The sequence below is a fragment of the Python bivittatus genome, unplaced genomic scaffold, assembly GCF_059951505.1.
Source record: "Python bivittatus isolate LINGU-HERP-01145 unplaced genomic scaffold, Pbiv_v1 ctg000610_np1212, whole genome shotgun sequence".
NCBI lineage: Eukaryota > Metazoa > Chordata > Lepidosauria > Squamata > Pythonidae > Python > Python bivittatus.
The window spans coordinates 27535940-27554190 of record NW_028277088.1 but is presented as its reverse complement, the minus strand read 5'-3'; the positions used below and the strand labels follow the sequence as shown (position 1 = coordinate 27554190).

The 18251-nt window shown below is 37.0% G+C and overlaps 1 protein-coding gene across 2 annotated transcripts in view; it reads left to right on the top strand.

Moving 5' to 3' along the window:
* ETV1 (ETS variant transcription factor 1) overlaps positions 1-18251 on the top strand; it is a 90557-nt gene that overhangs the window by 46585 nt on the left and 25721 nt on the right. For both annotated transcript variants that reach the window (XM_015887491.3, XM_025164479.2), the window contains 3 exons: positions 3599-3728; positions 8526-8714; positions 12333-12580. In XM_015887491.3, coding sequence (XP_015742977.1) covers positions 3599-3728; positions 8526-8714; positions 12333-12580 — 567 coding nt within the window. The remainder of the gene's footprint in view (positions 1-3598; positions 3729-8525; positions 8715-12332; positions 12581-18251) is intronic.

Below are 18251 nucleotides of genomic sequence, written 5' to 3'. Positions count from 1 at the left end.
CCATCTTTTAATCTCTTGAATAATGCCCCCAAATTGCTATTTGGAGGGGGGAGGGAACAGTTTCAGGCCTCTACTGTGGCTTCACACTTAAAAGCTGCAACTTCAACCCTTAGAGAAGCACTTTGCTACTTGTTTATTTGGCCCAGTAGAAAAGGCGATTACAAACAAAAGTGGGCTTAGTAGGAATTACTATTTCAAGTCATCTAAAGGTCCTTGAAACACTGCCTCAAAATCAGCTGCTGTCACTTTTGTCATTAAAAAGGCCTTTCTGTTACTTGATAAAGAATGTGACCCTAAGGGAGACATCTTTAGGCTACTAAGGATACTAATATCATGGTGACATTTCTGTTTGGATTGCCATTTTATTTATTGTTTATTGGCTTATGTATTATGGTTTGTTTTCTTTTTGTTAGATTCTGTTGAATTGTTTGTAAGCTGCCCAGTGTGACTTTGGTCAAGTTGAGCAGCCATATGAATGTTCTTAAATAATTAAATAAGGCTTATTCCTAATGTAGACATTCTTCTTTTAAAACAAAAACAGAAGTTCTGTCCTATTTACAAGGTAATATTATTTTACAAATTCTTATTTATTCAGAGGAGAGTTTATAACATATTACGTACTATATATGTTGCATAATAGGTTATACACAAATGAAATTATTAGTGCTTGAATCTGTGAAATGATTTTGAAGAGTTGGTCTTGACTTTGGTCTCATTAATTTGAATGGTATATGTGTTCTCATGTTTCTAAGAAGGATCATGCTGAATTTGACCAAAGGCCTAACAAGTCCAGCATTTTATTCCCATAGAGACCAACCAAATTTAAATAGATAGTCTATAAGTGGGACACTGATGCAACAGTAATGTTTCCCACTCATATTTTTCAGCAATGAAGTTTGAAAGGCATAATACCTTCATACTAACAGATGTTATTAGTCTCTCTGATTTCTCTTAAAGGTATCTAAATTGGTGATGACCCCTCAGTTGCAAATGTTGAATTTAGCTTTGTGCAAGTAACTTAAGTTTACCTGATTAATAAGCCCTGTTGAATATAATGGGAATGTATACTATTCTGACATAAATAAAATTGTACTATTAAACTTGTGAAGGTGCTATGCAATTATATTAGTACTTCAAGTTTTTCCACAATTTAGAAAACCAAATTAGCAAGAGGTTGGTTGCAGAGCTGCTGCTGCTGCTGCTATTTCATTCTGATGCTGAGTTAGGATTTCAATGGAGACATATTCCATTTACAGCTAAGAGTATTATTTTGAAGATCTTTTTGCTGAAAACTACAATATTTGGGCCAAGAGTTACCTAAAAGCAAATGCAGATGGTTAAGGTTTCTTTCATTGTAATTGTGACTCATGCCCTCATCACCTCTTGATTACACCACCATAATATAACTTGAGATTGCCTTTGAAGACCACCCAGAAATTACAGTTGGTAGAGAATACAGCTGCTGAGTGTTGATGGGTGAGAGTTGCTGTAGCAAACTAACACCAATCTTGTGGGTGCTGTGTTGGCTGCCTGTAGGTGTCTGTGTGGAATCCAAAGTTTTTGTGCATATCTATAAAGCTTTACATAGCTTGGCTTCCTGTTACTTTGGAGACCATCTCCTTCAAATAAAATCTGTCTGCTTCCTGTTTAGTCTATGAGAGACTATCTGCTTTGGTTTCCCACCCCAGTTGAGGCTAAGAGAACCAGAGTCTGAAGGCAGTCTTTCTCTGTTGTAGCTTCATTGTTATGGAATGGCTTGCCCCTGCCCCAAGGTAAACTGACTCTTTCCCTGCTTTGTATGAATCCTGTTGTTGTTCAGTCGTTAAGTCGTGTCCGACTCTTCGTGACCCCATGAACCGTATTGCGCCAGGCCTTCCTGTCCTTCACTGCCTCCCTGAGTTTGCTCAGTTTCATGCTCATTGCTTCAGTGATGCTATCTAACCATCTCATCCTCTGCCGTCCTCTTCTCCTTTTGCCTTCAATCTTTCCCAGCATCAGGGTCTTTTCCAAAGAGTCCTCTCTTCGCATTAGGTGACCAAAATATCTGAGCTTGAACTTCATTATCAGTCCTTCCAATGAGCCTTCCAATCAGTCCTTCCAATCCATACTCCAATGAGTATGAATCCTGGAAAGTGTCAAACTGGAATTAATGGAGATGTGGTCAACAGATAGCTGTTGTAACCTTGTATGAAAACTTGATTTGTAAGTGTGTAGCTTTGCCTTTTAGGGAGAAAAAAAAAATCAGCTCTGGGAGAGAAAAAATCCAACTGATGGCAGATTTCAGAAAGAAAGCTTGACAGTTTAATTTTTGATTGATTGCTTGATTATGTGCCATGGTGACCACATAGATAGTTTTTCTCCATGATGATCTGTCCCTAACCTGGTCTTTCAGGTCTTCCAACCATGTACCCATTGTCACTGTAACTGAGTTCATCTACCTTGCTGCTGGTCATCCTTCTCTTCTCTTTCGTCCCACCTTATTAGAGCCTTCTCCAGAGAATTAGGTCTTCACATAATTTGTCCAAACTAGGATAATTTGAACCTGGTCATTTGTTCTTCGAGTGAGAACTCTGGGTTGATTTGGTCAATGGTCTATTTGTTTGTTTTCTTGGCTGTCTGCGATGTTCTCAGTAGTCTTCTCCAACACCAAAGTTCAAAAATGTCAGGATAGGATACTCTTCCTGTCATGCTTCTTTAAAGTCCAACTTTGGCTTCCATAGAGTGTCACAGGAAACACCATGGCTTGCACAATTCTGATCTTTGTAGGTATCGGCACATCACATCATTTGAATATCTTTTCCAAGGCCCCCAAGGCTGCTCTACCAAGTGCTAGTCTGTGGCATATTTCTTGACTGCTGGTTCAAATGCTGTTGATGTTGATCCTTAAAGACAGAAGCTATCCACCACTTCAATATCTCCATTGTCAGTTCTAAACCTGGTTATTCCACTTGTTGTCATTAGCTTGGTCTTCTTTATATTTAATTTTAGTCCCATTTTTAGTCCCTATGCTCCTTGACTTTATCTAAATTATCTTTCCTGTCATTGTCACAGTTCTAAATTTTAAGCATGTTTGCCATCATATTTTGTCCTTAAGCAAGGATGGGAAGGCTGAGGACCTCCAAATATTGCTGAACTACAGTTCCCACCATCCCTAACCATTGGCCAAGTGGGTTGACAGTGATGGGAGTTGTGTTTCAATAACCTGTTGTGGGCAAGAGGTTCCTTACACTTTTCTTAAACCTTATTTTTCTTTATAGTCACTCAAAAATCCACAAACACTCACCCCATGATATCCAATTTAATTTAGTATTTAGCAACTTTTAATTTTCTTGGGCCATACGCTATTCCGCATGGCCAAGTTCCTGTTTACATTTGGTCCTCAGTCACGGAGTATGTTGACTTGAACCTTTGCCAGGCTAGTGCCACAGAGCATATAACTCAGGATAAGGATGAAGGTGGAAGTATAAATGTCATATAGTAAAGAAAATTCAGGAGTCTGGCACTGTTTTTGAGATGGATTTCAGAATGTTATATTGTATCATTCTTACCTGACTGAAATTACTTAGTTTCTGTTCCTGTTGTTTTTTAATCTTTCCAGTGGCTTTTCATGGTCTTTCAGTGAAAATCAAGAAAGAACCCCACAGTCCATGTTCTGAACTCAGCTCGGCGTGTAGTCAAGAACAACCATTCAAATTCAGTTATGGAGAAAAGTGCCTGTACAATGTCAGGTAAAGTAACCAGGATATTTTACATTAGCACTTCCAATGGAAACTCTATGATCATGATGATACAGTAATGGGACAATTAAAATCAATTTTTTTCTCCACCCCCAGAAGACATTTTCCTGGTCTTGTTACATAGCAAAGTGGTGGGTGATAATGCCAGTTTGTAGGTGGGGGAATCAATTCTTGTCATGTTTTCCTCCTCAGAAAAATAGGGTAGCTTGGGAACTCACTAGGCTAAAATCATTCCTGTAGATATATAGCGGTTTACCTTTTATAAAACTTGCAGTTTGAAATGGTATTGGCTGAATGATCACCTGCTTTTTTTTTTGTTTAGTTTATTTTTTAAAAAGTAAATGTTAGGAAGGCAGGCAGGCAGGCAGGCAGGCAGGCAGGCAGGCATAAATTTAACTAGGATAGATCAGTTTTTCCCAACCTGGTGTCCTCCAGAGTGAACTAAAGTTCCCAGCATTTTCAGCCCTATGGGCCAGGGATTTGGGGAGTTCTTGTCCCAATTGTAGCTGCTCCAAATTAGTGAGGCCTTTCTCATATGAATAGATTTAAGGGAGAAGTAGTGATTATATTTATAGTCCTCTTAGCGAAATTCTCAAATAATTTTTAAAGTAATACTCTTTTCATTATCCCGTAGAAATAAGGAAAATTCCAAAAGGAGCATGGTTTTGTTTGATTTGGTATAGGTGTGATTAATTTTTTTTGTTCATTTAAGTATTTTAGAAACAAAAACATACTTTAGGTTAAAAGAATCCTTGTAAGGGATGAGCCTAAATAACTCATTAGAAACTTAAGAAAAAGGAAGCGTGTGTTCATGGATGATTATTTAGAAGTCATTTTTAAGGCTTTGCAGAAACCATTATATCTTCAGAAGCAGGTTAGTTCCCTTTGAGAATTAAGGGTGGAAAGCCAAACATTTTAAATGGTTTCTAGGATAATTTTTAATTGGTGTGATAGCATTATGCTGTTTAATAGCTTTTAAGCTTTAGTTTGTCGGAGTTTCTACAAGCTTTGCTCTTTTTTTGTTGTCTTAGGCTCTAAATGAAGTCTAACTTCTCCATAGGAACCTTCTACAAAATAGGCCTGATACGTTTCACTTATTTGAGGGCAACAGTCATCTGACATAGGTGGCAATAAGGACACTAATCCAACTTTTGTTCATATATTTAGCTATCATCTTTTCCTCTGCAGGTTTCTTAGTTTCCAGATAATGTATTGGACATTAATGGAGACATCCTTTTTTTTCTTCTTAAAAAAGCAACAAAAGCTATATAGCATTTCTGAATTTTAGACTAAAATCTGCATGCATAATTTAGTGTGTACAAAAATGTCTTGTTTTCCCTAAAGTTTGCAGTTCGATTTCAAAACAAAATGAATACCTATGAAAATGACATGAGCCAGAAATACACTGATCCCTTCTATATCTAGACATACAGCACTTCTGCTTGCCACCACTTGACTGCTTTTGCCAACAGATGCAGCCAACAAGCCTATGGTTTGTTTATCATGACAGAGCACTGGTTTGTTCCTGTCTATTAAAATGCCAGAGTTCCTGGGTTGCATATTATGATGAACAAACCAAGTGTTTGTTAACTGCATCCATTGACAATTGGCACCAGGTGGGCATGATCAAATTGCTCATTCCTGGAAAAGCCAGAGTTGTTACAAATGCTCGCTCTCCATTGCATGCAAATAATTATAGCTGAATCTGGGAACTGTTGTTTAACCTCAGACTATAGACTCATACATGATGAAACTGGTATTAGTTCTTTGATTTTAGTTTGAGATTAAACTACAGTTCCTGGTTCAGATGTTCAACACATCTGGAAGCTATCTATTCCAGTGTATGAACAAAGAGGCAGGAGGAGTGCATTGAAACATATTTTTTTTTGTCTAATAGATTATGTTTTGCAAACTAATCCAGAGCCAGTGAACATTGTTGTCCAAGTGCTCGACCTCCACTTTAAGTGATTTTTGATACATCTGATACCTGTATACTTGTTAAATCTCACTATCTGCCTCATCAGGGTGCTATGCTACAGGGATCAGTGGTCTGTCACAGATCTTGCAGTTACTATCTGTGCAAGATCAGGCTCCTATTTAGTTTGCATTGAAAAATGATTAAGAGGACTCCTGTCTTTGTAGAAACAAGAGTGGGGGCTTTGCTTGCACCTGTTACAGCAGCAGTGCCAAACGGAAGGGGAATCGAATCCTCTTTCAGAAAGTGGCTCTTTTCCCAGTGCCTTTATGTTTCAAATGATTGTGGAAGAAGTGAAATTACGAATCGTCTGAGTGCAAGCAGTCAGTGCAGACAACGGTCTGAAAACTTGTTAAAGTTGGCTGTTTAAGTTAAGGACATTTGGTATGGATTAGGGACCAAGTGTGACTGTGTGTGTGTGTGTGTCTGTGTGTATTATATAGAAGATACTCTGATCTCCTTAGAATAGAGGTGCCCTTTTGCCACCATATGTAATGATACAGGATTATACGAGTTGAAGTAAAAAATATTTGCAAGCCAGTATGGGTTATTATCACTTAAGGAGATGCTGTTTTTCTTTCTTGGAACTGCTTCTTTCACACATTCTGCACTGTGGATAGAACTGTGGCTCCATTCATTTTCATTTATATCTCATTTCACCTCTATAATTTCTACAGTGACAAAGGAAGTGTAAAAAATACAACAGAACGTAACAGCTGGTACATATGCTCAGTAAAAAGTATCAAATATAATCTGATGATGATGGTCTCCAGTAGTAAAAACATGGGAAAATTAAGCCCATTGCCAAAAAGAAATCAAAGTGGGCATGAGGAAAGCTTCCCCGGGAAGAGAGGTCCATAAGTGGGGTCCAGATGCATTAGAATGGGTATAAAGTGTCTGCCTTTTTATTCATCCTGCAGAATACTTTACAGTGATCTATCTACTCTTGGGAGTTCAAATAGCTCTGCAACCAAGACACTTTGAAACATTTTTGAAGAAAAGAGTAGCATCATTGTAATATGCATAACTTTCTATTTTTATGATAGTTTTATGCTGTTTTGTATCATCAGTGCTTCTCGCTCTGAGGTTGCAACATGCTCCTGAGTGAGGATGGGGTGCCTGTCCCTCTCTGGATTTTCCAGAATTCCCTCTCTCAGCTGTCCCCAATACCGAAAGAGGCTGAGAATTGTAGTTCAGCTATATCACAGGTTCCTTATTCTAGGTTCCTATAAGGAAGTCCTTTCCTCCATTCCCAACATTTCCTGGACTTCCCTCATCTTTCAAGGATGTAGCCTCTTAGAAGACTTATTTACTTGTCCCAATCAAATATTTCATGTTTAAATTCTTTTGAAATTCAAATCCCATATATACATCTTATGGAAATATTGCAAATATAAGATATCATACTGCTGAGTGTTACCTCCTGGCATGCTTCTTGTTAAAGGATAAAATTAGACTTACTTTTCAGGTAACTCTTGAGAGGCTAATGAAACTTAAATACAAGTTTTTTTGTATTTCTTCAATACTTCTTCAAACAATTGAGAAGCAATATACAACATAATCTCTGACTGCCAGTTATCCATACAGCATAATTTCTAATTGCCAGTTATCTTAAGTGTAATATTCTGAAATGATCCAATGTTCTGCTTACTGATTAGACAGTGTACTTCTTTCTACGCCTACTGCAGCTTCATCTTACTCTGTACCTGATAAGTCCCAATTTGCATGTTTGATACTTCGTTTCTCACTAACTGAACATGAAGCTGGCCAGACTCACGTTAGAATTGGATGGCCTAGAAATTTGATGATAAATACATGAAAACTGACACAGATGTGACTTTAAAAAGACTTTTATTTGGGGGGGGGGCTTTTAACTCTCCTGCCTGTTGGTGAGTTCTTTGAAATGGAAAAGCTTGAATCTATCATGTAAAATTTGAGTCGGTCTAATAAAAGTATTGCTTCTGTGCTTTGTGGAATATTACTCATGATTGTTTTTTTAATTGTGATTTTAACCAATTTTACTTATATTCTACAGCTTTAATAGTTCATCTTTGTTAGATCAGCTTGCATGATCCAAAATCTTTATAAAGCTGCAAAACCAGCTTTATAAAAATTGTGGTGCAAGCGTTTTGTTCTAAGTATTCTTAAAAAGTAAGAAAAACAAACCCCAAACAAATAGCAGATGTATCTAACAAGCACAAAGAATAATCAGTGTGTATTTGTTATGTATATTATATCCAGAACTTCCTAACTGGGTTAGGAAATAATGGTGGATAGAGAATGATTTGTGCTTCGATAAACTAGTAGAATCAGGTTCTCATGTTCAAGATTAGCATTAGTTAATGCCAAGAGGCCAAAGGAAGCTGATTTATATACTATGCTTTGCCATAGTGTGCTTAGTGTTGCCTAAGAGCATGGTGTGAACTTAATTTTTGCAGTTGTAAACCATAATTCAGGGTTTTACATGATATGTAAACCCAGCCATTATAGTCTAGTCATGTAATCATGGCTAAAACAATCCAGAGGTAAATGGGGAATTAAAATTCAACTTCAGAATTAGTCTGTCTGGATCAGCATTCCCTAAACTTGTGCCCTTCAACTATATTTTGGAATTGTAACTCTCAGAATTCCCAGCCAACACAATAAAGGATGTCAAATGTAGATCAAAATTGTATATGTGTTGTATCTTGAGAATGTTATCCAGTCTAACTGGGATATGCTAGAAACTGAATTTGAGATTAGTATCCATGCATGTTTTACAATCAATCAGTCTGTGTGGGAAGCATTTATATCTCCTCATGTTTAACAAACAGTGCCTATGATCAGAAGCCACAAGTGGGAATGAGGACCTCTAACCCACCAACTCCATCAAGCACTCCAGTTTCACCACTGCATCATGCATCTTCAAACTCGGTTCAGAGTTCTAAACCTGACCGGGTTTTTCCTGCTCACCTGCCTCCATCCCAGCCCATCCCAGACAACAGCTTCCCTATGGATCACAGGTAACAGCGAGAGTTCTTCCTATGTTTGTTTTCCACTGCAAGTAGTTTGGTCCTGTCACTTTCTTATATTGTGTTCATTACTGAATATGTCAGCATCATCCACCATATTTGCTTGTATTTAAAACTTTGAGAGTGTGTGTACACACACACACACACACACACACACACACACACACATGGACAAGAACCACAATCAAAACATGGTCAGACAAAAAATTCTGAGGAATTTGTTGACCACCAACATCTATAGTAGGCCTATATACACTTCAAACCTGATTCAGAAAAGGTCCTTCAGACTTTGCAGTTTGAGCAGAGCACTTCTCTGATGCCTAACTAAAGCAATCATATCTTTCTTTCATTCTTCTTGAGCCTGAAAAAAGATGCCACTGGTTTAAGGAGTCAAAATAGCATACCTTTTTCAGGAGCAGGCAGAAGCCTGAAAAAAGATGTCCCTTCTTTAATGAATAGCAGAGAAGCTTGAAGGATGTCTTCCAAATCATTTGCAGAACATACTTAGTCCTAATAATAAGACTATATTGTAGCCTTGCTTATTTTGTCTTAACTGTATTACAGAGTGGAAGCTCTAGGAGAAATGAGAAATCGTTAACATCAGACAATCAGAAAAGCCTTGTAAGACTAGTTGGGTGATTTTTTAGTAGTAGCAGATGTTATGAACAACAACCCTGGCCATTTCAAAGTTAATTCTAAAATTCTATTGAATTTGGAGAAAGGAGACAATCTTGTATATTCCATACAAATAAATGGCTAATTTATTTGACTGGAACAATTCTGCCACATAGGTGGTTATTTTTATGAGGATTACAAATCTCTCTATGGTTGGTTTGGTGTTTTGAATTCTTAATTAAATCGATTGCAGATAAGTATTGCTGTTTACTCTTACAATTTGCATAATATCCATTGAAAGGGTGTGGGCTTTTTTTTTTGTTGTTGTTTTGTTTTTTTGTTTAGTCCTTTGAGCATTTTGAAATGCAGCAGCTTAGGAAAAGGAAGTTAAGCAGCCAAAACAAATGATGTTCAAATAACTTTAGGCTGAGCAAAACCGCAAAAGCTAAAAAACTGAACTGCAGCTACGTCCCTAAATCACCCTGCTTATTTTTTATATTTGAATTCCCTAAGGCAAAGCATCCATAGATTGAGCCAATATATTTTGCTTAAATTTAGTTATGGCTATATTTGAATTCTGATAGTGATTGTTAATGCAAGTCTGATCAAATATTTATTCACTTGGCTATGTTCTAACCTGATCAGAATGTACTCCAGAATCCAGTTTTAATGTAATACCGTATGTTTTTTCCACTCCCATAAGGTGTAGTGATGTGTAGGCCCACAGCTGACATACTATTTATTAATTTTCCCTGATATACACAATGACACAGATAATTTGGTGATGGTTCCACTCGTCTTTTAGTTTGCATAGTCATTCTGAAGTCAGAATGTCACCATATAATTCCAGTCTTTTAAGCCACAAAGGTAATCCTTATTAGTTCTTACAAGTAGCCTGTGATAATAGAAAATGCTTGTGGTCTTGCAATTTCATCTGCTAAAAGTCCCATTGACTTGGAAGTTAATCCATTGAACTTGGTGGGTTTATTTCAATGTTCACATGCATTTTATTTACACAGACATAATATGAAGGGCTGTTTTTTTTAGTTTTTTCTCAGTGAGGTAGCCTGGGTGATAAATTTCTCATTTATGCTCCAGTAGGAGATCATTTGTAATCCTAACTCTTCTATAATTGCATAGTGGCATGATTGTGACAAGGCTAGGCCAAAGGAGTCTAGGTTCCAGATGGAACAAAGGAGAACTCAAAAAGTTAGCAAACTGTGATGAACCATGGCTCAGTAGATTTGTAGCTTCAATAAATTATTAAATTGTTGTTAGCTGCCCAGAATCACAGTGAGATGGGTGGCCATAGAAGTCTTTTAAACAAACAAACAGTCAATACTATTTATGAAAAGCCCAGTTATCTGAAACATAAATGGCTTTAATGAGTACAACAGGAATCAAAGCCACTTGTATAAACACACAACTTGAGCATTATTAACTTTTTTGAGGTTCACTAGTGATCCTGTTTCTTATGTTAAGTTCACTGTTTTTCTTTTGAAAGTGGTAAATGCGTTTCTAGATTAAAATGGCAGGAGGAGGGCTAGTGAAGAACGAATGCAGCTATTTTACAGCACTTTTGAGTGTAACACTTTGTTTTCTAAATGTGTAGGCAAACAGCAAAGACATCATTCCTTTCACAGTGGCACGGCATATTCTTCGTTGTATGGAATATAATTGCTTCGGGGGAAATGTCACTTTCCTTCTTTGCAATGAATGATTGTATACATTTAACTAAAAGAGATAAGAAGCAAATATAAAAGTTATTTTTAACAGCAGATACTTCTGTCCCCAATCTTCATGTTCTTGTAAGCAAGTGCACAGTTTTGTTCCACGTCTACTAAGAAGGGAACCCCATGAAAGGAATGAGGCTTCCTGCTATTAAATGCCTACATTTTTTTTGTGGCAGATTTAGATCAGTTTAGATTACCGTATGCAAGAATGGGGTACTCTAAGCTTTCTTCTGTGCCAGCAAAAAGCTCTACCTTTCTTATCCATTCAGTCCCATCTTCATTGTATGTATTCAGTCAGTACAGTTGTCCAAACTGTTCATGAGTTCTAGTTCCACGGTCATGGGGTGGGTGTGGGGGGTGTATTAAAGTTCAATCTAATAATCTAAATTGAAATGATATGAGAGCTGGTGTGGCATAACAGCTAAGGCTCAGCTTGCATTTAATGGTGAAAGGATGAGAAATATTTTTGGACTATGAGTCTGGTTGTTATTCTCTCTCTCCTCTTTTTATGCATTCCTTCTCAGTTTGGTTTGGGCAAACCATACTTCACTGATATATTAAATTTTCTGTGGCACATTAAATGAAGTGTTTTGAATACTGAATGTGCTATTTATATGTAAATTATCAATCCAAATAAATAATATCATTTAAATATCTGTTACCTGAATGACTACAGAATGAGTGTTTCAGCAGACCTTTTTTTTTTTCCAGCAAACAATATGGTCTTGAGTTTTTCGTTCTTTATGTTAGAGCAGAAAAGTGGATCAGATACAATTTAGAATATGTTCTACAGACTATATCTTTAACAAAGGCAAGCTTTTAAACTATAATCTGTAAAGCTTTAAAAAGTATAAATGAAGAAGAGCTAAACATTGTATGGTACACTGGTCTTTTTCTTTTCTCCTTGGGTGATCAGAAACATTCAGGTTGTTTGTTTCTTACATCTTCTCTCGGTTACTTTTAGGTTAATATCAAATGAGGGGAAAAAAGGAACACTTAATTGGTGCTTAAGAAAACTGTTTATCATGGCAGGGCCATCCATGAAATCCTTCTCTAGGGGCAGCTGTTTTTATCCAATTCTTGCAGGATGATGCTGCCTGTGCTGTCCCATAGATTCTTGCTATATTCTGCAAAAATTGTATACACGTTTCTTTCCCAGTTCTTCCTTCCCACCCTGCCCCATAATCCGTTCTTTCTCCATGGTACCCCTCTTCCCCCCCCCCGGCTAGATTAATAATGATTTTCTGTTTTAATATCCTAGATTTCGCCGTCAGCTCTCAGAACCTTGTAATTCGTTTCCTCCTCTGCCTGCCATGCCGCGGGAAGGACGTCCGATGTACCAACGCCAGATGTCTGAGCCAAACATCCCTTTCCCACCTCAAGGGTTTAAGCAGGAGTACCATGATCCAGTGTATGAACACAGTGCCATGGTGGGCAATTCAATCAATCAAAGCTTTCCCCCTCCTCTGATGATTAAACAAGAACCTAGAGATTTTGCATACGATTCAGGTAAACAAAACATACTTTTTCCTCAACTTTTATTCAGCAGGATTTGGTTTGTTTGATAAGATTTGATTTATTTGACAAGTTGAGTCTGAAAAGCTTCACGAGGAACAGTATTTCTAGGTAACTTAGGAGCATTCTGTTTTAACACATTAGATTGTTATGAAAGTACGGGCTTTATCATACCAGATTCTCGACCATTAGATAAAATAGCACTTTTTTTTCCAGATGTTCTTGCCATCTGAAATAGAATTCTATTTGAAGAGCTAGGTTCACCTCCATAAATGATATGAGGGCACCAATGTCAAGGTACCACAATCTGAAGTGGAAATGTAACGCAAGACATTATTTCAGGCTCTTTGCAGGCCTGAATTAAATACCCCTGTTGCAAGCATTAAGTACCCCCATCCCTCCATTTTTCGAATCAATACTGGGACTTTTATTTTAATTAAGAATGCAGTAGTGGAGCCCTGATCAGTCAAAACACTTAACACTGAAATGGGGTTTTTATCTCCTACATAATTGCATATCAATACAATTATTCACTAATATTATTTTTATTTATCTGAACTTGGTGTTATCTAAAAATTTGGGGTGTCAGGCAGAGTTGAGGGTGAAACTAATAGACATTTTCTGTAAAACAGCAGTTCATAAACCAACTTTTCATTGATACTAGTTCATTTTTAAGATTTTACGGTATGAATGGAATACATTTGATCCCTTGAGGTAAACACTTGGATATATGTACTTTTAAATGGAATTAGTAAGTGGGAGGTAGGCAGGGACAGTATTTTATAAGTTGCACCTCTCTGGTTATTGCCAGATATAGTTGTAAAATATTTACCCCAATCTTGGGTCACCATGAGGAGCTGGTCTTCCTGGAACCCTGTTTCTTTATATAAGAAATTATCATGCTGTTGGTCAATTATGAATCGCTGAGTAAGTGCTAGTTGAGGTTCTATTGATTCCTTGTAACCATGTCCTCTTGCAGTCGGTAGGATTTTTATCCCTCCCAAGGAGGAAGAGATTGCAAAAATGTGTTCAGTTTCTTGAAAACATTTTGTTTTAGCAAAGCAGATGCTACCATTGACACAAGGAAAGGAAGACAGTTTCAGGAATTCCCTTTTAATCCCCCAAAATGCGCTTATTCAGGCTATTAAATTGATATGGTAACAAGGCTCTTTTGTTGGTATGCTTTTATATTTTGGCAGGAAGGAAGTAGTTACCATTTCTCATGCTTATAGCCTGAACTGAAGCTGACTTATCTTCCCATTCCTCCACCATTCTGAAATACTCTGATCTAGTAAAATAATGTACGACTTTCTATTTCCCATGGTCATTTGGAAAGTATTAGTTTATATTTTGCCTAAGCATAATTGTTGACTCTTGTGTTGATGAAATAGCATTGACTCATTTGAAAGAGTCCTACAAAGCATGAGTTTAAGCAGTTCTTTCTCCCACTGCTCTCCTAGATTAACGGTATATTAAAATCAAAGCCTTATTCTACTTATCTTGTGTTTCCTCCAAGGACATCAGCGAGGTATATTGAGTGCACCTTCCTTTTTATCGTTATAGCAGAACTGATAGAATAATGTGCTGATCTAAGAGTACTAATAGCTACCCATCCCTTTTACATAAGTTTTTTTTTCCTCCAAAAGACATAATCTCTTTCAAGACTTAGGACATGAGCCTTCCTAGTAAAATCTGGATTTCTTAGTAAAGACCACTGTCCTTTGGCATGTGCACACTGAAAAATTATCTGAAATGGCAGGCTGGATTTTTAATACATATTCTCAGTCAGTCCTCTATCCCCCTCTCTCTAACCCATGACCTGATTCAGAATGTATTGATTTTAGGAAATGTTGGGCTGGCTAAAACTTTGGTTATGTTAGCTTCCCATTCTGAATAACAAACAAACAAAAGTAGGGAAACATTAAGAAAGGTGAAGGAGGTCATTGGGTTAGATGGATCTGTCTCATTGTGGGGAGCAGGAATGCTTTTCATCTTTATAAATTTGGTATGTGATTGGTCTTTATACCAATTAAGTTTTGTTTCTTATTCCCATTCATTCTTTTAATTTCAGGAGCTGGTCTCTGCTTCTGCAGGAGAAAAATTAGTTTAAAATGATCTAGCAGGACAACCAGTAGTCATGAAGAATTGATTTGTGGCCTTAGAGTACTTTTTATGGCTCTAAATTCCTGCATTTAAGTTGGCACATCTGTACCCAATGTAAAATACAGTCAATGGTTTGATGGTGCTTTGCCTTGTTCTGCCGAAGTCACCCTTTCCCCCATCTTTGCTCTAAGAGTACTTTAAATAACCCTTTTGGAAGCATAATGCATTTTGCCATTGAATCATTGATTTTATTATGTTTATGGATGTTTAGGGATAAGTCACACTGAAAAAAAGCTTGCATAATATTACTTTGCTATCCAAATAAAAATTAAAAAATCTCTTTTGCAAGATCATTATACTAAGATGTTCCTTCTGGGATATTTTGAAAGAGCCTCAACACTGCTTATTGCTTTTGAGCTCCATATTCTTACCCATTTTGGAAATCTGCTGAATGAAAACCATTATTATGGAATGATTATGACTCTATTAAAACATGACATTAATTATGACATCGGAAATGGCAGATCAATTAGTTGTAATTGCAGGTATGCAATTTCTATTGCAGAATGTTGAGATAATGGAACATGGAAAGAAATAGAAATGTCAACACAGTGGAAGATGTTTTATTTTTCCACCCATCCTAGGAGCCATGCTGTGGGGATAATTCAGACTACAAAGTGAAATAGTGTCTTTGTGGCTAATTGCTATTAGAGGATGAGTACATAACTTTCTAGGTGCACAGAATTCTGTATGGGGAGATATTTTAGGTCACAGGGTCATAGCATCAGAAGGCCATCTAGACTGTTGAATTCAATCTGCTGCTTGGTGCAAAAATCCAATGTAAAGTATCTCTAAACCTATGGTTGTTTAACCTCTGCAGAACACATTTGACAAATGATCGGTTTCATTGTCAGAATGGTCTCCCATTAGGAAGTTTCTCATAACATAGCCAGAATCTTGTTTTTTGATTATAACACCATTATTTGGTGCCTTACCTTCTGAAATGATAGAGAACAGATCTTGGCCTTTTTCTGTATGACACTCCTTCAAGTACTTGAAAAGTTTTAGCATATTTTCTATTCACTCATCTCTATTATATTGCATTTTCTTCGTAAGGTTTAGTTTTCAGGCCCCTGATTATCTGCATGGTCATTTGCTGCACCTGTTGCAGTTTCTCTGAATCTTTCTTAAAATGTGGTGACCTGAAATGGATGCAGTATTCAAGGTGAGGCCTCACTAATACAAAATATAGTGGAACTATTACTTCTTGTGATACGGAAACTATATTGCTAGTGATTCATCCTAAAAATTGTATTTGCCCTTTTAGGAGACAAGTTATATTTTTCAGTATGGTTTCCCACAAGAAACTAGATTAGCCCCAACATTATATCATTCCAGAAGCAAATTAGAGTGGAGCTCTTCTGGAGGGCTTTTAAAATTTAATTTATTGAGGGAACCCCATATGTTATTTATTTATTTAAAAATGTTATATTGGCCTCCCATCTTAAGCAAATAACTCTGGGCAATACAGAACAATAAAACAACATAAACACAAGCAACACAAAATACAAAGCCAAGGCAACTCAGATATTAGCTTCAGTCACACACTCACCTCTATCAGGCTCTGCTAACAACCTGGCCCTACTGCCTGTGAGAAAAGCCACGTTTTTACAGCCCAACAGGATTGGTCCGTCCCGATGTCCAGGTGGGAGGCTGTTCTACAGGGCATTTGCTGCAACAGAGAAGGCATGTCTCCTGGGTCCCCCAAAATAGCACTGTTTCAGTGAGGGACCTGGAGTATGTCTACCCTGCCAGATCTGGTGGGACAGGCAGAGGCAAATGGTCCCACAAGGAGGGCTTTAAAGGTGTTGAAAGATGACAACATATTGCCCTGTTTTTAAATTTTCGTTGTTATATGTTTTGTAATTATCTTTGTATACTACTGGAAGATGCTTGATTGGTTTGGTTTAGAAATCTGTGAAATGATATGACTGACTCATATTCACCTTACAATACCAAGGCAGGTACTTCTACACTATACCTGCATTAGATTTCTCTTCCTTAAATGAAGAACTTTGCATTTATTTCTTTTAAATGTCAGCTCATTATTTTCAGCCCTCTTCTCTAAATTCATCAATTTAATTTTGTTTCAGTTTTCTGGAATATTAGTTATCCCATCTAGTTTTGTATTATCTGGGAGTTTGGTAAACATTTTCTACATCTAAGCCATTAGTTAAAATTAATGACTTGGACTGAACCCTGTGGCAGCACACTTGTTACCTCACTCCAGTTTGACAAGAAGCCACTGATGAATTCTTGTTGGGTATAGTTTTCAGTCAAGCTGTAGATCCACCTAATGACATGTCATATAGCCTTTACATAATTAGCTTGCCGATCAAAATTTCATCGGGTACTTATTCAACTGTTTTGCTGAAATTAAGTTCTATTATGCCCTCAGCATTCCCAGAAGGTCAGTCACTATGATCTGCTGAAGAATGTTCCCTGGTATTGATGACAGATTGATTAGTCTTTAGTTTTCTAGGTCTTTCCTTTTCCTTTTTCTGAAGATAGTGACAACAACAGTTACTCTCCTTCAGTTATCTGGCATTTCACCTATTCTTCTAAAATCTCAGATGTTGGACTGGTGTTTGGCCAGACCATCCGCAAGTTATTTAAGTGGTCTAGGATGCAGTTTATCTGGCTCCAAACATTTGAACTCATTTAAGCTTTGGGTATATTCCTGATCAAGTTTCTATTAAATTAAGGCTTGAATCCAGCTATCTCAATCGTATTTATCTATCTATCTATCTATCTATCTATCTATCTATCTATCTATCTATCTATCTATCTATCTATCAAATTTGTCACCACCCATCTCATGAAATACTGTCTTTAGAAAAGACTGAGCCAAAATTAGAATTGAATAGGCCTTTTCTTTGCTATCCGGTGTTTTTTTATCCATTTTAGCCATCTTTACTAAGCAGATGGTAGTGTTTCTTTTCTCTTCCTTTTACTTTGGCCATGCCTCTTTGTTATTTTTAACATCTTTTGTTAACCTCAGCTTGCTCTGAGCTCTCATTTATTTTACCTGACAGCAAATTTAGGTTACCTGCTTGATCTCTTCCTTGTTGATCTGTCCCTCCTTCACTTGTTTGTTTGTTTTTTTTGGTCTCCTTTTTTGATGTTCAGATGTTTGCTAACCTTTTTGTGTAACCACATTTCCTTCTTTTGGAATTGTTTGGAATTGTTCCTTTTTCTCTCCTACCATACCCATTTTTAGGAATTGTCACCAGTGTTGAGCTTCTTTTCCAGTTAACTTCTCTAATACAAACTTAATAAATAATTGCTCTTAGTTTATTAAAATTTGGGGGGGGGGGTAGTCCGAGGTAGGCATTTGACCTATTCAGTTTTCATTTCCCTTAAAATCAGGAATTACAGAATTAAATGATAGTTCTCTCCCAAATCCCCACAACTTCCATTCTTTTTGTTATTTGTAATTTAATAGCTTGCATATTCTTTAGCTGAAAATAACCCATTTAAAAGACTGGTTTTTAAGCAATCA